The sequence below is a fragment of the Pelmatolapia mariae genome, linkage group LG17 (assembly GCF_036321145.2).
Source record: "Pelmatolapia mariae isolate MD_Pm_ZW linkage group LG17, Pm_UMD_F_2, whole genome shotgun sequence".
Classification (NCBI taxonomy): domain Eukaryota; kingdom Metazoa; phylum Chordata; class Actinopteri; order Cichliformes; family Cichlidae; genus Pelmatolapia; species Pelmatolapia mariae.
In genome coordinates, this window is record NC_086242.1 from 22,852,377 (window position 1) to 22,877,032 (window position 24,656).

The 24,656-nt window shown below is 45.2% G+C and overlaps 2 protein-coding genes across 4 annotated transcripts in view; one reads left to right on the plus strand and one right to left on the minus strand.

Moving 5' to 3' along the window:
- The window catches only part of phf21b (PHD finger protein 21B), a 90,891-nt gene extending 75,025 nt beyond the window's left edge, over positions 1 to 15,866 (plus strand). For 2 of the 3 annotated variants that reach the window (XM_063460224.1, XM_063460222.1), the window contains exons 4-14: positions 5,300 to 5,392; positions 6,534 to 6,854; positions 7,515 to 7,631; positions 7,728 to 7,779; positions 7,990 to 8,066; positions 8,172 to 8,226; positions 8,686 to 8,708; positions 9,071 to 9,229; positions 9,323 to 9,389; positions 9,465 to 9,568; positions 10,992 to 15,866. In XM_063460224.1, the coding sequence (XP_063316294.1) occupies positions 5,300 to 5,392; positions 6,534 to 6,854; positions 7,515 to 7,631; positions 7,728 to 7,779; positions 7,990 to 8,066; positions 8,172 to 8,226; positions 8,686 to 8,708; positions 9,071 to 9,229; positions 9,323 to 9,389; positions 9,465 to 9,568; positions 10,992 to 11,252 (1,329 nt within the window). In that variant the 3' untranslated portion in view covers positions 11,253 to 15,866. The remainder of the gene's footprint in view (positions 1 to 5,299; positions 5,393 to 6,533; positions 6,855 to 7,514; positions 7,632 to 7,727; positions 7,780 to 7,989; positions 8,067 to 8,171; positions 8,227 to 8,685; positions 8,709 to 9,070; positions 9,230 to 9,322; positions 9,390 to 9,464; positions 9,569 to 10,991) is intronic. The other variant, XM_063460223.1, reaches the window with a different exon arrangement.
- A 676-nt stretch (positions 15,867 to 16,542) lies between these two features.
- Positions 16,543 to 24,088, minus strand: LOC134615659 (rho GTPase-activating protein 8-like). The gene is made up of 13 exons (XM_063460241.1): positions 24,029 to 24,088; positions 23,862 to 23,902; positions 20,400 to 20,528; positions 20,229 to 20,316; positions 20,016 to 20,147; positions 19,274 to 19,360; positions 19,076 to 19,174; positions 18,892 to 19,002; positions 18,747 to 18,820; positions 18,474 to 18,551; positions 17,705 to 17,833; positions 17,512 to 17,615; positions 16,543 to 17,089 (listed from the first exon to the last, which is right to left on the minus strand). Exons 2-13 carry the CDS (start codon positions 23,899 to 23,901, stop codon positions 16,892 to 16,894), a joined length of 1,269 nt encoding a protein of 422 aa, XP_063316311.1. The 5' UTR covers position 23,902; positions 24,029 to 24,088; the 3' UTR covers positions 16,543 to 16,891.
- Positions 24,089 to 24,656: the final 568 nt, after the last annotated feature.

Below are 24,656 nucleotides of genomic sequence, written 5' to 3' on the forward strand. Positions count from 1 at the left end.
GGCAGGTCTCTGTGCAGTGGCTGAAGTCTGTGGTGTAGAGGGTGAAGAGGAAGGGGGAGAGGACAGTCCCCTGTGGTGCCCCTGTGTTGCTGATTACCTTGTCAGACACACACTGTGGAAGACGTACATATTGTGGTCTTCCTGTCAGGTAATCAACAATCCAGGTCACCAGAGAAGCATCTACCTGCATCGCTGCTAACTTATCACCCAGGAGGGTCGGCCTGATGGTGTTGAAAGCACTGGAAAAGTCAAAAAACATGACCCTCACAGTGCTCGCCGGCTGGTCCAGATGGGCGTAGACACGATCAAGCAGGTAGATGATGGTGTCCTCTGTTCCGAGACGAGGCTGATAGGCAAATTGAAGGGGATCCAGATGTGGTTTGACAATGGGTCGCAGCTGGTCCAGGATGAGCCTTTCAAGAGTCTTCATGATGTGGGAGGTCAGTGCCACGGGCCTGTAATCCTGGGGGCCACTGGGACGTGGCCCCCAGGATTACGTGTTTGACCTTTTGAATTTGTCTGAACACATTTAAAAAAACAACATCAACATCCTAAACAATGTTTAAAGTAGAAATTGTTGAAAAGCTTTGCTAAATGACTCTTTATCCAGTCCTAAAACTACCCTAAACACCCAAACAGCATCCTGAACAGAAACTGATTTTAAACTAGTCCCAAACAACGTCATCAACATCTCCCTGAATGTCTGAAATCTGGTTGTAAAAAAGCGTTTGAAACAGCGTTTCAGCCAGCGCTGAAACAGAATGGAGAAATCTGCATCTTCAGCACCGGGCCAGAGTTTATCTGAAGATGACATCAGAAACATTCAGCATGAGCGAGTGCTGCCTCAGAGGAAGGGATTCAAAATAGAAATCATAAAATGTCGGATTTTATTCAGATTTGTTATGAAGCCGGTGAGAAAGCAGCAGTTTTACGTGAGCTGGAGATAATTGGGGCTGGTTTCAGTCAGCTGTGAACCCTGGCTACTGATTGGAGCTGAGCTCAGCGCCTGTTAGCTGAAGCGGAGGTACAGAGAGGCTGCGAGGAGGCCAAATCTGTTTGAAAGTCGTCCACTTTAACGCCAATCCTGCCTCTCTCTTTCATGACTCTCCTTCTCGCCGCCTTCCAAAGACATCTTTATCCTCTTAAAACAGCAGCCAAGGTCATCGGTGCCGTCCGCCTCCAAGGCTCGTCAAAGCCAGAGGAAGGTAGACGGCCCCTTCAAGTGGTCTGCACGAGCACAGAGGGTCCGCAGAGAGCGACGGTCGCATTAATCATTATTTCATTTGTCAGCTGAAAGAGAAGAGAAGGCAGAGGACAAACACGCATGCTGTATCTGCTGCTGATTTAGCTGGGCTCGGTTCAGTCATAGGAACTCAGTGCAGGATTCAGGCTTCACCTCCCAGACCCCAAAACCGGGGTTTCATCTGCAGCCCATCATTTATTCTGAGATATGTAAGTGTGTGTCTAGGGAGGAGTGCGAGGTCATAGAGACGGACCAAACAGGCTGAAATAGATTTATTCATAAAGAGCACTTCAGTGAGAGCGCCTCAGACTGAAGCACAGAAACACAGAGTGATACTTCAGTCTCTCTGGCTCAGATCTGCTCAGTTATTTCTCAGGATTTGGGGCTAAACGAGGACTTCTAAACATTTCCATGAACATCTGTGACTTCAGTAACCATGACGACCACAGGAACAGCATTAGTGTTAACCTGACAGGAGCGTCCGTGAGGAAACATGGATCCTTATTATTCATTGACCTCCTTACAGCTAAAACCTCAGTGTAGATCATGAAGCCGTGCAACAGTCGACCTTTTTAATCATCAGCTTGTTTGATCCTCACAGCTTCATAAGTCCAGCAGACATCTGCATGAGCATCAGCTCGTTTATCTTCATTACAAACTGCAGTCAGATCAGTTTTAAGTGTCAGAAGAGTGACGATCGATCAGAGTCTGAAATCTGCGTCGCTACTCTGATGTCTGATCTGTTTTCTTCACCAAGTGCATTCTGGCTAAACTTTAAAGGGTCGCCTCTGCATGTGGGGTAGAGGTGTGATCAGAGCATGTTGGAGTAGATGAAAGCTCTCCTTTTACCTACATTTAGAGGCGGGAATCGTCGCCCTGCTGTGAGTCCTCCCGGGTTGGGATCATTTTCTCATATTTTGGAATTTTTGTGTTTGCTGAGATAGAAACGGTTAATTCTTCTCTAATGATGGATCAGTTTGGTCCAGTCGATGAATTCTGTGATTCGTGATAAAGTTTGAAGGCAGCTTTAATTTGATTTTTAATAATTTGAGGTATTTAACAAGCATGCTGCGCTGCACATTCACTTTAATCAGCACCAATCACAGACTCAAGGGCACGAGGAGGAAGTTTTACTTTCAGTCAGCACGTTTGTTTTGTGCAGGTTTCAGAAATGTTAAAGCTTGAACGCTGATGTGGCGCACAGCCCCAGCCCAGTGTCTGCTGCGTCTTCATCATCATCATCATCAGTGTTCAAGTTTCACCGCTGAGAGCGTGAATGAAGTTGGTATGAAGCACAGATGGAACCAGAATTATAATATTTCCTGATCAATGTTCAATTTTAAAAAGATAAGATGTTTTTAACATAAAAATCACATTTGATTGTTTAAAAACCTTTTGAAAGGAACATTTGTGTACTATTTTGTACGTGTAGCAGTTTTTAATGTTTACTGTTTCATAAATTAGCAAAACTGTGTCCCTGTACCATAAAACACATTTAATTAAACTACAGCATCATATTCAGTACATGTATGAATAAATAATCAAATATTTTACATGCACAGCCGGGCCATACCCCGAGGTTAGCAGGGTTCAGGCCAGTGACCAAAGACTGTCTGAATTATGTTGTAATAAACACTGAGCTGCAGACTAACATGCTCACACAGAAGTCACAGAGGTCAGAGGTCACAGAGGTCAAACTCAGGATTTCAGGTTCAAATGAGAAAGATTCTCTTCTTATTTCCAGCTTTCTGTTTTCCTGCTGAGTCAGATTGTGAAACAGCGCCCCTGGTGGACAGAGTCCTCCTGTTTTTTGTAGAAACACTGAGTGCAGCTGAAGCTGCTGATGCTGCAGACCGATTCTGAAATGTGTCGTCTCTGCTGTGTGTGCGCCTCCTCCTCCTCTTCCTGCTGGCGCTGCTGCTGTCGTCATGAAAAACCAAAGTTCATAACCTCCGAGGCTCGCCCACCTCAGGCCATAAACCGTCCTTTGACCTATTGAGACTCCAACACTGCTCACTGTTTACAGCGTTTACCCATCAAAAGTGGATGTGACGCAGAAAAGTCAGAGAAACTTCTGAGCTGATCTGTGAACACGGACCTTTAATTTTTATGTCACCACCACAGTTTGAGAATTGAAGCTGTAGTTTGTAAAACAGCTGCTCCTGGATCAGCTACTGATGAACAATCTTTCATTTATTTTAATTACAGCCAGAATAGTTCAATAAACACAAAACTCTTCCTTTGTTGACTTTCACATGTTGTGGTTTCATATTTTAGTTTTTTAGGCGTGAAATCACCTCAGAGTCTTCCCCTTATATCAAGTGTTCCAGATGGATGTTTGCATTGAACATCTCCCTAATAATGAGGTCAGAGTGTGAACAGTAACCCCACCCACCTGCGTCTTAAGCCTTTTGTTTACAAGGACAGCCAATCAGAAGGAATTGAGAGGAGCTAAAGGAGCAGCCGTGGGTCAGAGATGGGAGAATTATTCTGATCCGTATGTCATACCGAGCCGCTGTAGCAGGGTCCAGAAACAGATCCGGTTTAATGAAATCAAAGCTGATTGGATGGGAGGAGTGATGGTGATAATTAAGGAAGAGGAGTTTGGCTTTAGTTTTCTGTTTTCAGTTCTTCTCGTAGATGCCACAAACACATCATCCTCGTCTGAATGTGACCCCGGCCCCTCCTCTCTGGTTTATCGCAGCAGGCCTGCGAGACTAGGGGAGGAGGACAGTGTATGTGCTGCAGAGCCTTGGTCTGCCTCGGTCATAGTGTAAACTTAAAGAAGGAAGCAGAGAAAATTCATTAAAAACAGGAAATCACTGGGCCGAGGAGGAGGGGGAGGAGGTCTCCTGAAGAGAGGGTGCTTAGGCTTGGAGAAAAGAGGCAGCAATTACCAAAATGAAAGCACTGCAAGAATTTTCATCTCTGCAGTTGCCATGGAAACCAACCTCGTCCTCCTCCTCGCTATGGAGCCGTAGCTCAATACAATGGAACGAAGGGATTTTCATAGAAGAAGAAAGGAGGGGAGGGAGCTGCCAGGAAACATGGAGGAGACGCTTCTGGCTCATTTATAGGTTAGTCTGACAGAAGGAGTTGGCCAATCAGGGTGCAGACATCAGAGGGGGGGACAGGGGGCGCTGTGACGGGGCAGCACACTTTAAACAGAGATTATTGCCGGGGGGGAGACGACCAACAGGGAGGGGGGATGGGGGGTGGGAGAGGAGAGGACCAACAGAGAGGGAGGGAAGGAAGAAAGGAGTCATTTCACTGACTGCTGAAATATTTTATGCATTAAACAGTAAAAATCGATTTCTGGTATTTATTTTTGTACAGTTTGGAAACACAGACTGAACTTTGAGTGTTTTGAATGAATTCAGTGATCTGACTGTAATTTGGCACTCCTGAGCTTCCGTACCGACTCTTCCAGCAGGTGGAAGATGTTTTAAAGTTTCCACTGAGCTCCTCTGAGTAGCAGCAGCTACTTAAACAAAGAGAAGTCCTCGTTAGTGTGAAGTGACGACCCACTCGGCTGCTTTTCTGTCTGTTATTTATTTGTTGCCTGGCAACAGGAAGAAGTAAAACGCTGCTGACTAACGAGACGCTGGAAACTGAACGACTTCCTGAGGAAGATTTCTTCTAATGAAGTTGTGAGTTTCATGAGACCAGCCGCGCAACAGCTCAGAAAGGTGGAGCTTCTCGTTACGGCCCGCCCCACTGCTGCGGTTTGACTCGTCTGAGCAGAATAATCTCAGGTTCAGGTTAATGAAATTGTTTCCCAGGATGCAGGAGTGCTGTGGTTTGATATAGGAGCAGCTCCCCTTGTGGTTAGTGTTTGTTACCACAGCAGAATGAGCCCACTGGACTATATGAATTAAAGAGTTCATGTGGCAGACTGACCCCGTGTTGTGTGCCAGTGATGATTCTGAGCAGATGGATTTAGACGCCGGACTCGTTTGAATCCTGCTTCAGGCGGGTGATCAGTTTGTTGATTTGTACTTTCTGTGTTGGTGCTCGAGGAGCTTCCTGCTGAATAACTGCGTTTGTGTGTTTCAGATGCTGGGAACTCTCACTGCTGTGCCCATCAAGGTGCCTCAAGTCAGCTCCCTGCACCGGCTGGCAGGACAAGCAGCCACTGTGCTACCTCAGGTAAAACCACTTGCTAGGTCGTCCTTGTTAGTCTGACTCCACATCACGATAATGTGTCAGGGTCAGCAGAACAGTCTGAGTCTGATTGTAACAGTAGCTGCTTCAAGCTGAAAGCACCAGAATGATGAAATCAAAGTGTTTCTGCTGAGCAGCTCAGTGCAGAGTTTAAAGCAGAGCTTCAGGTTTGATCTGCGGGAGAACGCCCACTTCTTCTGTCTTTGTAAAAGCTGCAGAGTCGCTTTGTTTTGTGCTTCAGTGACACTGTGAGCTGCTTCACACACTGTAACAGTAAATACAAGACTGCCGAAAGGGAGGAGGGAAAAAGAACAATTACAAGAAAAAAGAAAAGAGGAGCAGGAAGATGAAAAAGAAGATGAAGGAGGAGAAGACCAGGGAAAAAGAAAGAGGGAGATAAGGAGGAACTAGAGGAAGTGAAGAAGGAAGGAATGGAGGATGAAAATGATGACAGTTTTTTACAACCCTTTTTAACTCTTTGTATTGTTTATATTGTCTATTTTATTACTTAACCTTCTGTTTATTTTAACCTTTGTGTACAGCGCTTTGTGACTACCTGTCTACGAAAAGCGCTTAATAAATAAACTTAACTTACTTACTTACTTAACTGGATGAAGACAAAAAAGAGTAAGAAGATGAAGAGTAGGAGGAAGAGTTTTTTGTGAAGCTGGGTTGTGTCTCTAAATCAGTGAAAATAAAAGTTTTATTTGGACGGTTCCTTTTTACAATAATACATTTGAATGGGATAAATTTGAGTGGGATTTTATTTTGAAGGTCCTTCCCAGGTGGAAGTAAATCAAATGAAGTTTGGACACACTTGAAGAACCTGCAACATCCAGCAGGGGGCAGAAGAAACCAGAGCAGCACCACAGAGCTCACAGTTTCAGTCCCTTCATCATTTATCAGAAAATCCTCTCATAAATGTCTGAACTCAGTGTAAAAGTGTTGACTCCTGCCTCACAGTGTGACTAGTTTAAACCATCATCTTCACCATCCTCCTCATCGTCGGGTATTCTTCGGATCAGGGGTGACACGTCATGTTCAGTCTCAATGATTTGTCCGAGTGCTTCAGGAAAAGTTGAGTGTGTGTGTTGTTAAAGGCTGTCCTCCTGATGTCCCCCTGCAGGTCAGGCCAAAGACCCAGATCCCCGACAGCCTTCCCCACAGCCCCTGCCAGGAGCTGCAGCCTCTCAGCCTGCAGCGGGCCGCCGCCGTGGTCAGCCCCAAGAGCCAGGGCCCCACCCTGCCCACCGCGAACAGCACCTTCAGCCCCGACCACCAGCCCAACGGCCAGAGCGATGCCTCACCGCCCTCGGCCCCGTCGGGGGGCCCCGACTCCAGCAGCCCCGTCCAGCACGCCTCTGCGGGGCCCGGCGTGGCCTACGCCATCATTGCTGCCTCCCCCGCCACCGGCAATGGGGTGTCTACTGTCAGCGAGGCTGTCAAGGTGCGAAAAACAGACAGAAACCACGTTAATAATAATAATAATAATAATAATAATAATAATAATAATAATTTCCCCTCCTGGGAAATGGTTTGGACAGCTTTGGACATGTTTCCAGCCTTTAAGTCAAACTTTCATATTGAGCCATTTGTTAGTTTTCTTTGGCGCCCCCTGGTGGCAGAGCCTGCTGAGACTCAGCTGTTTTTACTGTTGATCAATGTGTTTGTGTCTGATTACTAAAGCTAAACTCAGACTTCACTGAAGCTGGTTTAAAGATTTTTAATCTGGTTAAATGAAATCTAAAGGAGCCAGTTGAGGTGGTTCGGGCATCGGAGAAGGATGCCCCCTGGGCGCCTCCTGGGCGAGGTTTTCCGGGCATGTCCCACCGGGAGGAGGCCCCGGGGCAGACCCAGGACACGCTGGAGAGATTATATCTCTCGGCTGGCCTGGGAACGCCTTGGTGTTCCCCCCGGATAAGCTGGAGGAGGTGGCTGGGGAGAGGGAGGTCTGGGCTTCTCTGCTTGGGCTGCTGCCCCCGCGACCCGGCCCCGGATAAGCGGAAGAAAATGGATGGATGGATAAATGAAACCGGAAGTCATCTACACGGGGCAGGTCAAAGTTCAGTGGGTCACATCTCCTCTGACGTCACCTGTTTGTTTTCAGGTGATTATCATCCAGCCGCAGGCGCCCAGCAGCACCGAGGGGTCCCCGGCCCCGCCCACCCCCAAATCCCCATCCACCCCCAAATCCACATCCCCGAAGAAAGACGAGGACCCCGAGGTGAGACGTTACTCTTCATCTTCATCATCATTACAGTCAGCAGTCAAATCCAACTGAACTTCATCCTCACGCCGTCTCTCTCTCTCACTTTTCCAGAAAATCGCCTTCATGGTCGCCCTCGGCCTCGTCACCACCGAGCACCTGGAAGGTGAGTTTCCGGCTGCTCAGAAGAAACCAAGTACTTTTACTCGAGTACTAACCTGATCGACTTTATGTGTCAGTTGCTCCCCATTACAGCTTGAACAATTCAGAGAAAACATTAAAAAAAAAGCTGAAGGTACACACTGTATGGGGCACACCCATGGACTGTTAACAGATGAAACAGCAGTTTTTAAAGTGTTTGTGTTTCTGTGAACAGAAATCCAGATGAAGAGGCAGGAAAGGAAGAGGAGAAGCACAGCCAACCCGGCCTACAGCGGCCTGTTCGAGCCAGAGGTAAGAGAGCCGAAAACCGCTGCGATCGCCTTTAATCTAGATTAAATGAGGAATGTGAGTACTGCTTGTGTTCGTGCTCTCACTCTGTCCCTCGTGTCCCTGCAGCGTAAACGCCTGGCGTCACATTACCTGAACAGCTCACTCTTCCTGTCAGCACGAGGTAAGGAACAGCTCACCATCCTCTGCCTGCATCAGCATGTTTACACAGCTCACAATCAAACACTTTAACTCCACGTTCTCACAGTTTTAAAGTCAGTTTCATCTCTCATTACCCAGCAGCAAAAGCAGTGAAACATGACCTTTAACCTCATGGGCTATTTCACTGATCCTGAACTGAACTGTTCAAATTTGGTTCTGAATGTGCCGATTTCACCCTGATGTCCTCACGATTCATGGTTCAGACATCACTGGACTCCCCAGGGTGACCTCTGACCTGCCAGCAGGAAGTAGCACCTGCTGATGCTCATTCACTCATTCACTCAGCTCATTGATTGCAGTGATCTGATTGGTTGATCTTGACTCGGTTACTAACCTACCTGAGATGTTTTAACTGAATGGCCTGCACGGCTTCTCCTCTAACCTGCCACTAACCTCTGCTCTGCTTCAATCCACATGCTAGACTCTGAGGATTTCTGCTGGAAGGTAGGTCATGTGATTCATGATGTCATACCCGTGTTTCAGGTCTTCTGTTTTCAGATGTGCATTAAAGTTCTTCATTTAGACCATCAGCCCGTCTCTCTTTTCACTGTCACTGACACTGTGAGATCATAGGCTAGCAATGTGTCAATCACAGGTAGCCCCGCCCTAAACTGTCCCCTGCTTCCTGTTCCTCTAATGGGATGTCATTTCCAAAATGAGCTACATGTTTTATTGTAAAAGTATCAGATGGAGTTCACTGAGCTCAGAGGTCAGCTGGCTGGAGGCTCCCCCTGCTGGCTGTTAGAGAGAATGCAGACCCTGGTGGATGAGACTGGTACTGATGGATGCTTTTCGTGCTCTGACAGCAGGACTTGGAGCATGATGACCACTGTGCCGTATGTAAGGAGGACGGCGAGCTGCAGCAATGCCACAATTGCCCTCGAGCTTTTCACTCGACCTGCCTCCACCCACCGCTCAAAACCCCACCCAGAGGCCCCTGGTACTGCCCCAAGTGCCAGAAGAAGGTACGACCTTCCCGTCCTCACAGGTTCAAAGGTTTTTGGCTTTCGGTGCTTAGCATGTGTGTCTAACAGCATCGATCTGTTTTCGCTGTCCAGGTCCTGAATAAAGAGAACATGTCATGGCCACAGAACTTCGTTCAGTCCTACGTTACACACAAGACGGGTAAGACACGCGGTGAGCGGCCATGTTTGTCTGAGCGTACTGACGGTGCACTGATACATGTTTGTGTGTGAGCAGTGAGGCAGGAGGAGAAGCGACGGCTGCTGAGGAGGAACAACGAGCTGAAGAAAGAGTGTGCTCACCTGGAGGAACAAGACAAGAAGCTCAACAAGACACTCAAAGTAAGAACACACACAGAGTTCAGCGACACACTGTGGTCACAGGTCTGGGTCCAACTTTTCCTGCGCTTTTGATCCTTCGTAACTTCATAGGTGCAGCAGCAGTCTTCACATTATAAGTCTTTCAGTGGGTTTAAAACGGATTTGGTTGCAATTTCTAAAAGAGTTTAAATGTGAAACTTTCTTGTGGATATGGATGCTCTAGTTTGGGAAAAATAACACAAATTAACTTAAAGAAAACACATTATATATAGTTCAATTTTATTTACATAGTGTTAATTCACAACAATAGCCACCTCATGGTGTTTTATACTGGAGTGACTTTATAATAATAGATTATGAAGATTTATGAATAGAATGAAGAAGAAACACTCAGTGCATCATGGGAATCCCCCAGCAGTCTACACCTATTGCAGCATAACTAAGGGAGGATTCAGGGTCATCTGATCCAGGCCTAACTATATGCTTTAACAAAAAGGAAAGTTTGAAGCCTAATCTTAGAAGTAGAGAACAGTACAGAAGAGCAGCCTGAAAACTGAAGGCTGTGCCTCCCATTCTGCTTTTAGGAACACTAGTACTTCTAGGAACAACAAGTAAGCCTTAAGGAAATGTATATAGTCCAGAGGATGTGGACATTTCCTGTTTAGACAGCTTGATTGATCCTAATTTAGATTTCTGTTTTAAATGATAAAGAAAACACTCCTGTTGTCTTCCATAGATGGTTTCTCCAGGACTGGAGGTGATGGCAGTTTGTGTTTCCCTTTTTAGAGTTTAGTTACTAAAAGCTTCACTTGCACTGGCCAGCTCACCATCATTAACAGCACTAAATCAGAAAGGTGACTCATTACACGTTTATGAAATGAAATTTCCCCTTGTGGGACTAATAAAGGTATATCAATCAATTAGTGCACTGCATGGAAACACCACCAGAGGGCAGTATGCAGTAGTAAACAGCTGAGCTCAGCGAGCTGTGAAACAGAAAAAGGCATGCTAAACAGAGTGTAAGGGTCCGTGTTTTGGGGTTTAGTGCTGCTGATGAAGGCGAGGCAGCTAGCTAAAAAACGAAGCACTTTAAACTGCTGTCACCTTCAGATGGATGGAAGAAGGGTTCAGCTGTGTTTAGCACGCCTCGTTTCTGTTTCATAGCTCACTGACCTCATCTGTTAACACTACATACTGCCCTCTGGTGGCATTTTAAAGCATTGTATCATTGGCCTCTCAGTAGCCATCCCTGGTAGAACCCACGTTCCATTCAGGCAGATGGGACTGAACACCTGGTTATACCTGATTTTAACACCTGATCTGTAGCACGTAATACGTGTCCCCAGATGAGTGATCAGAATGCAGCTCACATGCTAATGCTGGGTGTGCCGGTGTACCTGTTGTACCTGACAGGAAGTTGCTCTTCTGTTTCCTGTTGCTGCAGCAATGCATGGACCTGCGGGAGCGCCTGCTGGGGCAGCAGAGAGACACTCAGGCGTCGCTCGAGCGCCTCAAAACTCTCATTAGGTTGATCCAACGCGACCAGCTCATCCAGGTCACCATGACGACCACCGCCACCATCGCCACGTCGCTGCTCTCACAGTCCTGGATCAAATCCACCAGCACCGCCGCCGCCGCCACCCCCCCGGGCCCCTCGGCCACGCCCCTGCAGACAAGCCACAGCCAGGACGACGTCAACATCTAGCCCCGCCCACCAGAGCTCCGAGTTTTTCCACAGAGGGCAGCGGTGATGATTTCTTTAGTCAGAAAAATAATGATGAAGAGCCTCTATCCTACACACGATTCAAGTATTTTTTAAAACCCAACACCTACAGTGCTTACGAGATTTCTTTTTTTAAGTTCTTTTCTATTTATTAACATTCTTGGCCTTAATGTATTTATTACAAAAAGTTCGATTACAGCGTGGCGGCGGGAACGCGCGGCCCAGAAGATATTTCCCTTTTTTGAAACACAGGTCTGATTCCTGTCCTGCGTATAGAGAGAGAGAACAGTAGAGTTAGAGTAGATCCAGGATGGATGGAAGTGGACGGACTGTACATTGATATATCTGAGTAAATGTTTGTTCTCATTCTCCTATGAACAATGTTTTTGCCATAATGATTCAGGAAAATGTTTTCATCGTGTATGTGAACGCATACGAGCCTTCAAACAAAAGCAGAGAATAACTTTTTTCAGTATTAATAGAGTTAAAGTCAAAGAAAAAAAGTATTTAAGATTAAACTACAGAAATTAGCATTTCTAGTGGAGATTTTAGTATTTTCATGCTGATGCCTGTTGAAAAATGTAAGTTTGGAGTATTCAAGGGGATCACTGTACATATGTTGTATTATTATTATTATTATCATTATTATTATTATTATTATTATCACCATCATGATCATCGCAGGGTTTTTCTTTTTCGGTTTGCAAACTTTACCGAAGTCACACGTCTGAACGAGACGAGTTCCTGCTCGTTTAAAACATCCACTTCCTGTTTGACAGCAGAGCCAGAGAAACATGCCAGACATATTTTCATTAAAATTCATTTCCTATTTACATTAATAGTAAATAGCGATGCATCTAGATTGTAAAAATAACTGCAGAGCTTCACATTCTCTTTAAGGTTTAGTCGAAGAAAAGCAGAAAACAAACCATCCAAACTAATCTTTGCTCTTGAAAAACTAAGACTGCACTTAAAAAGTCAAAACTGCTCTGAAGCTCTAAATGATATGAGTTATTAGAAAACCATTTATAAAAACTGCTGAGCCCGACATTAAACTGGATTTAACTGGTTCAAACACCATGATGATCAGATACCATGAGCGCTGATAGTAGGACCACAAATGTTTGATCTCCAGTGAACCAACACAGACCTTACGGGAGGTTCACACACAGGCCCAGCACTAAGTTTGTCTGCTGCTCACCGTGCAGCCAGTGCACTCTCTGCTGGACAGGCTGGGTCACTCCTCATTCATCCTCAGCACATTATCTGCTCAGTTTGAAAAACCCAAAATGTCTCAGTATCAGATACGTGTATGCTGAAACAGGCAGAAGGGGGGTCTCCACAACACGTTTAATCTGGAGAGTTTTACTCCTGATGTGACCTCATACTGATTTTTGTCTCATTTCAACATCACCCATCAAAATACTGAGTTAAGTCCTGTTAGACCACAGAAGCAACACATTTACGGCTTTAATATTAAGAACCAGCAGATCTTCAGTAGTCACTGAATGAACTGTAAGCTGTGTGTAAGTGAACTTCTTTCTTCGTCCTGAGCTAAAGTAAAAAAATCCCGCTCTGCTGTCACAGGAAGTGATTGGTTAAATGGGCGGGGACCGCCGTGTTCGCTCACAGCTGCACTCGAACACGCCGACGTTCAGTCGATGTGACGCACCCGCCCCCTCTCACCTTTAACCAGTATAAAAAATATGCCAAAAAAGTTTTGTTGTTTTTGTACTGGGATCAGTAATGTGCTTTTTTTCTTCCCCTGCCCGTTTTTATATTTTTCGCTTTTTTTACTCGTGTTTTTCGAACAGCGACAAGCCTGTTAATCCGACAGATGAACACTGCCTCAAGTACAAATCGTTTGAAATCCAGGGTTTGCGTCTTTGTTGCGTCATTTTATAAACACGTTGATCGGAAATGGGACCGCTCTGTCAAACTGTCGGTGGGCCGGGACGCCGCCGTCAGTCCATTTGTCTCGCTAGTCTTCCTGCTGGTCCAGAGAGGTTCCATTTGAGTGTTATGAAGTTAGATTTAGTACATTTTTTATTTGTTTATCATGCAGCTCTCAACTTCCTGTCGATGCACAAACATGAAGAAACGGTCAGAAAAACAAAGGCTTTATCAGGAGGACGGGAAGGAATACATAAAGACGTGATTTTATTTTATGAGTCATATCAAGTCCAAAATACCGAAAAGATCCTTAATGTTGGAGAAACATCATCTGCACAAAAGATTAAAAAACAGCCAAGCGACTCTGAATGAAAGAAACGATGAGCAATACATCGCCAAAACAGTTCCAAAGTGACTTCACCCCAAAAACATGTGCAAAGGCCTCCGTCGGCTTTTGACCGTGCTGAGAGACAAAAGTGGGCACGGAAACACGACAGCCTGACTTTTCCAAAAGATGCTTTGAAGCTGACGCCTGAAATCTGTGCACCTTCACGTCCATTAGGTTTTAAAGAGAAACTGAATTTTAGAACCTCAACCCAAATCGAATAAATCAGGGGCACCGAGACTGAAAGGATTTTTGGTTTGTTCTGCTTTCATTTTGGCTTAAATCTGCAAACATGTTCATAATGATGGATTCTTGTAACTCCAGGAGTCAGTAACATGAACTGACAAAATAAATAAAAGAACAGACGGTATCAAAAAGGATGAATTTTAAACTACTGAGAGTAAGAAGAAGGCATGGGTTGTGAAGGTGCACAGACGACAGACACCTCGGCTGACCGAGGGATCCCAAACTCAGATGAACGTCTCTCAGCACCAAATTTTCCTGCGTCCGTCGTTCCCTCCATCGTCAAATGAACAAGTCGTTTTTCAGAATAAGAGCTCTGTCAGATTACAGAGCCTGGAAGGAAAGAAAATGTCAGTAAATTCTGATCCCAAAGTGCTGATCTCTGAACCATGTGCTCAGGTTAGTGAGTCCTGGTGCAAATAAAAAGTTTTACATCAGAGGAAAGCAGCACATTGACGAAGAGATGCATCGTGATCTGTGTGGCTACCTTAGCTAATGAAGTTTTGGATTCAGGCCTTTCAAAATAAAACGGTTCAGTTTATGCTCCTACATTATTAGTCAACACAAAAGGTCATCAACACCTTTTTTTCACTAACTTTGTCCATTTAAAACCATATTATATAATCTTAATTGAAGATTCAGAATCTGCAAAAATCTTTTCATGAATAAGAAATGATAAATAAAACTTTTTAAATTCTCTTTGCATTTTGACAAAACCACAAAGTCATAATACTGGGGATCCACGTGTTGGACGATAACGTGGGCGTCTGAGTTCAGTATCAGGCTGCATCCACAAACACAGATATCTGCTAATTAGTGCTCAGTAACAGTAATCAGTTAGAGCCCTAGAATTTCACCAAAACTGAAGCTCAGACTTCTTGGACGTCCTTTTAGTACAGTCACCTCACAGCAGCCATATTGTCTAAAAGGCACCAACAGCACAAATTTGGTCCAGTCCAGACTCCAGTTGGCTGAGGTGAGGCCTAGCAGACAGCTAGTAGCTACAGCCACCAGTGTCACCATCACCTGCCAGTCAAAGAGGTCCCGCGAATTGCAAACTTTAAACCTTAATACAGTTTAAAACAGTTGAGTTATAAAAACTTTCTTCCCCTTACAGTTGTCTCTGACTCCAGATATGAACCTCAAACTGTTACGTCTCCTTCTTCTCCAGTATATAAAACTGTCATCTGCATATGGAGACACTCTTCTTCTTATTCATCTCTTTTACTTCCTCTTATCTTTATTCTGTATCAAAAGTTTGAAACAGTTGTTATAATGGGGGAAATTATCTAAAGAGACCAACAGTTTTTGTATCAGGCTGTAAACATGTTTATTTTTACTGACTCACTGCTGCTGCCTCTGGTGGACATTAGAGTTTAACGTAACTTAACTCTTGAACTAAACTCTTCCTGGCTCTGAATTTGAGACGAACCTTCAGTAAAGTGTAAAAACATCAGATTAAATCTTTGAGGGTGACGTGAATGATGCCATGTGATGCATATCGAGTAGGTAAATAAAACCAGAAGGAAACCATATCAGCGCTCTGTGCCACGTCCATGCTCCGCCCCTTTAAAATGAACAAACCTGTCCCTGCGAGCGAACCTCTTCATCCGTTTCTAGAAATCCTCTCCGGGAGAAACTGTGCAGTGCTTAAACAGATCTATTTTAATACACGAGTCGACATTTGAACAAAAACATTTTTATATTCTTTTATGGAGGAGCAAAACGAGAAAACAGAACATTGGATTTTCTATTGTTTGCCAGTTCTGCATTCTGACTTCTCGCTTCGGTGTATTATTTTAACCACGAGGAGGCGGCGACGGCGATACGAGGGTGTTTAGATGGAAGTGAAGTGTGTTTTGGCTGTGGAAGTAGAAGTTTTCTTTGTCATTGATAAGGGGACTGTCCAGTGGATAGTGTGTATAGGAAAGTGTTTGTCTTAAATATGCCAATGTAGTTTTTCTTCTTTATGATGCATTAAAAAGCGGAGTGATGGAAGGTGGTAAATGGTTAAAGAGTAGTCTCACCTTTTTGTACCAAGTTCTTACGAAAAATTTAATCATTAATAAACAAAATTCAAGAATAAAAACGGCTCAAATTTGTTTTATTCTTAGCAGTTTCTCTACAATCTGCTCTTATTTTGAAAGTCCAGTCCTTGTGTTTCCTAGCAGCTGACTCACTGATGAGGATTATCCTTTGGTGGTCCTCCTCCAGCTCTCAGACCACCTGAAGGAATGGGATTTTCCCTACACGTTCACCTCTTATCTGAAGAAAATATGGTTCAGAGCAGAAATGAACCACCTTCACACCTGAAAGCCGAGGGCTGAACCTGAACTCACCTGCGTACAGGTGTCTTCAGGCTCGGAAACTGCATTTTACTCAATTGTAGATGAGGATTCCGATTTCTGCTCAGTGTGAAGCAGAACTGTCTGAATTTGAGGCTCACAATGAAATCAGAGCTCGCTCAGATGAGCAGTCACAGGTAAAGTGACCTCAGGAGAGGCTGAAGGTGAGATCCGCTGAATTTAAATTGGGGACAGAAAATGGGACAAGCTGACCGTGTACCTGCATGCTCATTGGCTAATGAACATACACTTCTCGGATGAATCTGCTCAGCATCAACCAACCTTTTTTCCCCCAATAACGCGGTGAAGTCCACCAGTGAAAAAAAAATCTAAACAAAAACAGGTGAAAGCAGAGAATTTATCACAGCTTTTTATTAAGGTACATATAAAAGATAAACCTCTGGGTGTCTTCTGTTTGTACAAACCTGATGAAGACGGCGCTCTGAGGGTTTGAGGTTATTACAAAATCAAAACTTACTGCAATCAGTTTTTACATTTGGCGGTCTGCACTCGACAGAAACGCAAAATACCACAAACATGGAAACAGATTCCAGCTTCTCGTCCAATCAGATCACCTCCAGTGTTATTACTTCATTAAAGATGAAACACTTAAACAGGAAGTATAAATAAAACCAGTAACATCACCATCATGAGTCCAAACGTGAAGGTTCATGCTTGGAGGTTCACCTTGCATTTGACCTTTTTAAAAATGATAAGAGTTTAAAAAAAAAATAAAAATCAGTTGGCGCCGTCCTTCAGGGCATCACCTGTGCAGGTGGGCAGCGGGAGCCGAACACGGTGTGGACGTGCTCGATGAGGAGCTCAGCGAAGATGTTGATGGGGGTCAAAGCGGTCAGGGAGATGGAGCCGTGACGAGGCCAGACCAGGTTCACGCCAAAAACACACGCCAAGTTAGATGGAGACATCTTGTTTATGATGCTTTCCTGAGACACCTGAAGGGGGCGCCGCACAGGCAAGAGAGAGGGAACAGAGAAAACACATCAACAAACTGGTAAGGTGCTGCAGCATTCAGTTTGACCTGCTGGTGGCAGTGGTGTCTCACTGTTAGAGTAAAGTCACCGATACACAAACAAGTCCGACAGGTCAAATGATGTTTTTGCATATTTAAGATGATTTTTATTGTAACTTATTTCCATATTCGAAGGTGTTGCTGTTTGAGTCGTTTCATATGTGACGTCACAAGTATGTAAATCAGCTGCTGAAACTGCTTCATTTTACAAATCTGACCAGCCGTCTCCGTTTACAGTCTCAACTTTACAGCAATAAAAATCTGTTTGCACCAATCAGCTGTTTGTGTGTCTGATCGATCACCTCCTGATCCGTGCTTCTCAGACTCATTTGAGCTGTGACTCACCTGGTGCAGGAAGCACAGCAGATACTTTGCCACAATGAAATTATGTTCAGGTAGACTCTCGACGATCTGTTTGCACCGGGTCACCCGCAGACTGCTCTCCACATCTGCAACCAATCAAAAATCACTTTAGTCTCCAGAGAACACAGCCCCTTTTTCTTCTTCTCCTGCACAAATGTGAAAGTGTGGGACTCACGGAGCAGCTCCTGGACCTGGCTGTAGACCCTGAAGGTGAGCAATGGCTCAGGAAGCTCTCTGAGGAATGTCTTCAGGATCACGGCGGGAACGTGCACATCTCCGATCTGCTCGAAGTTCACCGGCTTCCCTGCATGAGTTTAAATAAAGTTAACTTTATTGACAATGCTATTGTTCACAGATCCTGAACTCAAATTTATCCACAAAGTCACACACTGACACATATATATTTTTAAATACAAATTTTAAAAATGAAGATATGAAAATAAAATAAAAAATATAAGATAGTTTTTTATAAAGTAAAAAATAGCCCAATAGAAAAAATGGAAACAAAAACAAATATTTGAATCAAAACTACAAGAATCAAAAAAATAATACATAAGATAAATATAATCAAACTTCATAAAATAACATTAATAAATTAGAACTACAGCAGTGTAGCTTATATGAGTGGAAAAAGGATTAAAGAGGTTTTTTGGGTGATCAGTACAGTAAAATCATGAATCTGAATCACCAGGAGCTGCTGTGATCGATTGACCACCTGGAGATTGATCTGTGATCATGCTGATCTTAAATGTTACGTTCATGAACGCGAGCTGTTTCCCATTTCTCACAGTTATCTCCATCTGAAGGCGTCGCCTCGCACGGCAGGAAGTTCATTTAATGCAACGTTGGCCTCAGCATGACTTGCTGTCTGTGTTTTTTTTTTTTTTCTGACGATCTGAGAGATCAGAGAGTCCCTTCTGCTGAGGCAGGGAGACCCCACTCACCCAGGTTGTAGAGTTTCTGTACTTCCTTGATGAGCTGAACCCGAGCCGATCGCCTGAAGAGCCCCTCGGTCCTCAGACCTGAAACACACCGTGATGCATTCACTGACATCAGCTGAAAACGTTTTCTCCGGTTTACAGTCGACTGCAGATCATCTCCTCACAAACTCTGATCACAGGTCTCACCTTACTGACCTCACAGTACCTGACTATCCAGACAGAGCTCTCAACTGGATCAGGTGACCCTGAACTCACTGTTCTGAGATGAAGCCTCACCTTTCTCCTTCAGGTATGTGACAGTCTGGGTCATCACAGGTGGGATGACGGCCTCTCGGTTCTTCTCTCTGATGCTGTCAGAAAACACGTTTCATTGATTAGTCGATTGCTAAAGAGCAGTTTTAAACTACAGAGTGACACTCACTACTGCAGACTAACGCCGAACTGCTGGGTGGGCAGGGGGGGCCGGGGCGGGGGCGTTTTGACAGAGGGCGGGGGTCCTCCTTTCTGAGTCGCTCGCAGCTCCTCGTCATGTCTGTGGAGAGACGACAAACACGGTGAGGAACACGATGAGGAGCCGTTGGGCGTCCGAGCCGAGGAGCACCGACCTGAGCACTTCCGGGGGGATGAAGAGCTGCTCGTAGTTCAGGTGTTCCCGAAGCTCAGCCAAGTAGTTCACATACGTCAGCTTCCTCCCAAACTTGTGACTGCAAACAGAACAAGAGAAGAAGAATCAGCTGCAGCGTGACCGAGAGCAGCTAGAGAACTTCCTGCTAAGCCTCAGGTGTGCTCAGGTACATCCGTACCTGATCAGAGGTTTGAAAAGGTTCCAGACGATTCGGATGAAGTTGGTGGGATGGACAACGTACAGAGCCTTCAGGTTCTTCTTGTACCTGAAACACACGTGAACACACCTGCTGAATAATCCACTAAAATGAGCAGTCCCCAAAGTCTGGGTCTCGGTCCATGACCACGGTAACCTGACCGATATCACTTCTCAGAGACAGGTGAACAGGTAGAATCGACCCTGATGCACCCCTCAGGACTCATTACTGTCCCTCAACACAACTTTAAGCACATTTGAAGAGCAAAAGAGGTGCAGATATGTCCCTCAGTTCTGAGCCTGGTACCACCTTTTTTAAAAGGTCAGTTTTTGCACTTTTACAATTAAAAGGTCCAAATAAACAGAATCGGATTGAATTGAGTTGAATGCAAAACCGATCGACCGCCCAGCCTGTAAACCCCGGCGGCTGTTACCTCCTCTGACTGAAGGCTGGAGTAAAGCTGGAGGTTCTAGTTCTCCACAGAAACGCTAAAACGTCTCTGAGACTGAAGCTCGGAGTAAACTGTGGAGGGTCTGAAAGGGTTTCCTGCTGTATAGGAGCTGATGGTGCAGCTGCTCCACTCACTCTGACGTCACACTGATCATGCTCTGTAGCAGACCTGAACGTGAGGTTCTGGTCTCTGAGCTGTTGGATCGGTCTCTGGGCTCTGCAATAAAGCGCTGAACTTGACTCATAAAGACTACAAGAAATTGAGGTGACCTACTTCCTGTCGAACTCGCTGTAAGCCTCTCGTAACCACTTGAGAGACGGCTTGTTGCTGCTCCTCAGGCCATAGTGGAAGTACACCAGGATGTAGTCCATCTCCACGTACTGGTCCAGTGTGAACTTCAGGTACCTGCAGACAGAGAACATTGTGAAAACCAACCACAGAGGACCTGTACGTCTCTGACCATGGCAGGCTGCAACATGGACTCACTCGAGCAGGCGGCGGTGATTCAGCTGGTGCGAAGGTGGTAGGCAGCAGCTGCTAAAGACAATCAGCTTCCTGCCGTAGTGGTCGTCCCCTGGAACCAAAAACGGCGAGAATGTTAGCAGATCGTTAGCATTGGCGGATCGTTCTGAACTGGTTGGCTTAAGCGGAGCTTACCCGAAACCTGGATGATGCCGTGTCGAGCCACGTCGTAATACGGGTGGGAGGGGTCGAGACTTGGTGTGCTGACTGGAGGAGCTGATGGACTGTCTGTGACACAACTGCCCTCCTCCTCCTTCTGCAGCTCTGTTAGAGGAAGAACCACCTGAGTAACTCACACCGACAGTGTCTGTCTGTCTGAGTGTGTGTGTGTGTGTGTGTGTGTGTGTGCGCCTTTGTGTGTGTCTGCCTGCTTGCCTCTGTGTGTGTGTCTGTCTGCCTGCCTGCGTGTGTCTGAGGTGCATTTGAACTCTTTAAAGTTTTCCTTTACAGCTGACTGATCAGCTGATCCACCAGGAGCTTCCACATTTAGTCAGTAACAGAAGATCCTTCACAATAAAAACCTGCAGATGTAACCACTGGTTATATTTGAGATTAAAAAAGTAACTGACCAATCAGATCTCTGGAAAATGACCTCACCATTGTGTCTGTAGTAAAGTGTGACGTGGGCGTGACACTCGTCAGCTTCAGTGTGAGCTATAAATTCTGATTAATAACCCTGATATGACACCAAGCTGCTCCCCTCTCCTTTGAAGAAGTCAAAGTTTAGCCTGAGAATAATCACATGTGATAAATTGCTCATTTATGAACCTGAGGAGAAGAAATTACACATCAGTGTTTCCCCGTCACAGCACAGACTCCAGAATAGAACAGTTCCACTTCTGGACATTCCTCTGACGTTACTGACACAGACCTGAAGTTACTGTTTCACAATTTCTAATCTTAGCTTTCTCTGTGACATCAGTCTCTCTGCTATCAGAAGATCTGTTTCTAATTGGTCAACAGCTGATAACTTCGCCTCATTCATGAGACTCGAGCCAGACTGGTAACAGGAAACTGCTCCTTCTGAACTCATCAGGGTCTTATCTGCTGCTCTCGGTCTCCATGTTCAAGTCAGGCTGCCCTCAGAGGTCCCAACCTCAGACACAGCTTCACAAAGACTATCCAAACACAGTTACACACATCATCATCATTATCATCGTCATCATCACCACCACCTACATCACCACCTGAGTTTTGGCTGAGGTTTTAGAAATGACCGGCGATTAGTTCTGAATTCCAAACGTGTAGCTCCGCCCATTTCCGAGATGACTTCCTGAGATCAGTGATTATCAGGGTGGAAACTGGAGCTGTAATCTGTGCTCGGGAAGTTTGTTGTAAACACACAGCAAGGTTGATAACAGACAGGAAGTGACCCAAGCGCACAAAGGCCGACTTTAGCCCCGAGCAGGAGGTGCCCAACAATCAGAGCCAGGCCGCTGGGCTGTAGTTTTCCTGCTGGAGAAACCGAAAGCTTCGTCTGCAGGTTTTAAAGTGTGCCAGCGTCCTGTGACCGTAGGCCAACTCAGACCGCTGTGCTTCCATCGATCCATTTCTAACTGACACGCGTGTTATTTATGTGACCGGACAGCACAGTGACAATGACCTGAAGAGGAAAATGACTCACGCTGTTCAAACATTTCTACAGTTATAGTAGAAATGTCTGTCCACAGTTATAATAATCATAATAATAACAACAAATAACAACAAATTGTATTTAAAAGCTTTCAAGACACCCAAGGACACTTAACAACAGAGTAAAACACATAGTAGAACAATGACAAAACTAAGACCAATAAAATAAACAAACAATAAGTTCACACAGAAAGAGGCGAAAAGAAGGCACAGCAAGTTGGATAGAAGAAGAAGATGGAATTGAGCGAGCAGAAGAGGTAGTGCTTAACAGGTCTGAAAGGTAAGGAGGAGCAAGGTTGTGAAGGGCCTTGAAGGTGAACAGAAGAAGCTTGAATACTATTCTGAATTTCACAGGAAGCCAGTGAAGTTCCTGAAGGACAAGGGTGATGTGCTGGTAGGAGGGGGTTCTGGTAATAATGCGGGCAGTGGAGTTTTGAAACAGTTGAAGCTTATGAAGGGATTTTTGGGTAAGACCATGTAAGAGAAAATTACAATAGTCAATGTGGGAGGTAACGAGACTATGAACAAGAATGGACACAGACTGAGTCGAAAGAGAAGGATGTGAACAGGTGAGATCATTGGTCTGCGATTTATAGGATAGTGAGCTGTCAAGGATAACACCAAGGCTCTTAACCTGATGTGAAGGGAAAACTGTGGAGTTGTCAATAGTGAGAGTGAAATGATTTGCCTTGGATCTAGTGCCAATAAGTAGAATTTCAGTTTTATCCTCATTGAGCTTAAGAAAATTAGAGCTGAACCAGGATTTTAACTGGGATAAGTATTCTGTAATAGAAGAAGTTGGAGGGAGGAATCGGACCTGCGGGAGAGATATAACTGAGTGTTACCAGCAAAACAGTGAAAGTAGGGATCAACTTTAAAATGGTACCAAGAGGGAGGATGTATATTATGAAGAGAAGAGGGCCTAAGACTGAACCTTAGGGTACACCAGTAGTGACTGGGAATACACGAGAGCAGAATGATTTAAGTTGGATAAACTGGGAGCGGTCAAGGAGATATGATTGGAAGCAGGCTAGAGGTGTGTCAGAGATGCCAAGAGAGGAAAGTCTGTTTAGAAGGATGGAGTGAGAGAGTGTCAAAGGCTTTAACTCAGATCCATAAGAACAAGAATGTTGAGAAGACTAGAGTCAGCCTCAAGTACAAGACACACAGCAGGGGCTCTGGTCACATGAGACCAAAACACAAACCCAACACTGCACATGAACCTAACGGAGCATCGTGCTTGTCTCCAGCAGGCAGATGAGAAGGTGGACAGAGGGAAAACAGACGGTGCTGCAGAGGAACGCTCAGATACAAGTCTAGACCCAAATCAAGCCACTCACAAACGAGCTCCAGACAGCTGAACTCACATGCTTCTCAGATTTTTACTAAAAACTTCTGAACACCACGAATCATTTTCCTTGCACCTCACAGTGAAGCACAGCCATGTTGCTGCTCTGTTACATTAATGTGGGCTCACAGCAACACCGACTCCTAACATCTGAACTCTTCTCAGGCAGACTCAGACTTCATTGAAGATGAAGCTGAGGATGAGGACTTCCTCAGAGAGTGAAACACGCAGCAGCAGATTAAAGCCGGACCTCCTGCTGTGGATCATCTCAAACGTCTGTCGTTTCTCCTCATAAGAGAACATCAGTATGAACATGTACTGTGAGCAGCTGACCCTCCATCATGCAGCTAACCACCGGGTAGAACATCACCATGTCCCTAAGCCTGCAAACATCAGCTCTCCTCTCTGTTTACATTCAACCTTACTGCAGAGCCGAGTGTGTTTTAAAATCTACATGACACAGCCACAAACACGACTATAAAAGCTCTCAGAGCTACCTCACCAACCACAGAGTCAATACAACACCCCCTCCCCCCTCCCATTACTACAGGAAGCTCTGAGAAGTTTCCAGGAAAGCACCTGGCATACCAGGACCTGGAAAGCCGCGGCACACTCACCGATTTCTGCCAGCTGCTCCAGATCAGCCGAGGAGCTCATTCTGCTGGAAGAGAGCAGAGACTGATCAAAACAAACAAACAAACAAACAAACAAACAAACAAACAATCTCTCTCACACACACACACCCCCCCCCCCTCCGGAGCGAACTGAAACCTATGCAGCACACCTGAAAACACCTGAGTTGCTCTTCAAACTCGCGGTTACCCGCCGCGCGCGCTCTCTTTTCCGTTTTTTAGCCGCACGCGGTTCACGTGGCCCTCCTATCAGTGCTAGGAGGAGGAGGAGGGGGCCAGAAACTCACCTGAGGCCGGTGAGGTGACGTTACAAACCGCCAAGCGCACAGGTAACAAACATCCAAACTTCCTCCAACTACCGCGGGCTGGCCGGCGCTCTGCGCATGCTCAGAGCACAGGGGTTTCCCACAGCGACTCTCCGGAAAATAAAAGGAAAAATATACTAATAAAAGCAGAACTTTATTTTTTATTTGTAATCGAAACATTTTTAGATTTAAATCCTGACGTGAGCGTTTGATCTCGGCTCTGAATCACATTTTTAATCAAACTGCTTTTTTAAAGTTTTATTTCCTCCTGAGTGTGAGACGCATGAGCGCGAGGCAGTAAAAGTGCAGCTGAATCAGGCTTCAAACATCAAATCAAATTATTTTGCCTCAAATGATTTTTCATTCAAACTTTTTTTTTTGTATTTGTGAGATGAACCTTCTTCCTCCTGTTGTTGCAGCAGAAGTCATGTGGTGCGTTGAATTTGTCAATATTTTGTCACATTTTAAACGTTTT

Coding starts and splice junctions, on each gene's coding strand:
- LOC134615659 (XM_063460241.1), bottom strand. CDS start 23,901: ATGAGCTCCTCGGCTGATCTGGAGCAGCTGGCAGAAATCG. Junction 19,361..20,015: donor TACAGCGAGTTCGACAGGAA/GTAGGTCACCTC, acceptor CGTGTGTTTCAG/GTACAAGAAGAACCTGAAGG. Junction 19,175..19,273: donor CTTTTCAAACCTCTGATCAG/GTACGGATGTAC, acceptor TTCTGTTTGCAG/TCACAAGTTTGGGAGGAAGC.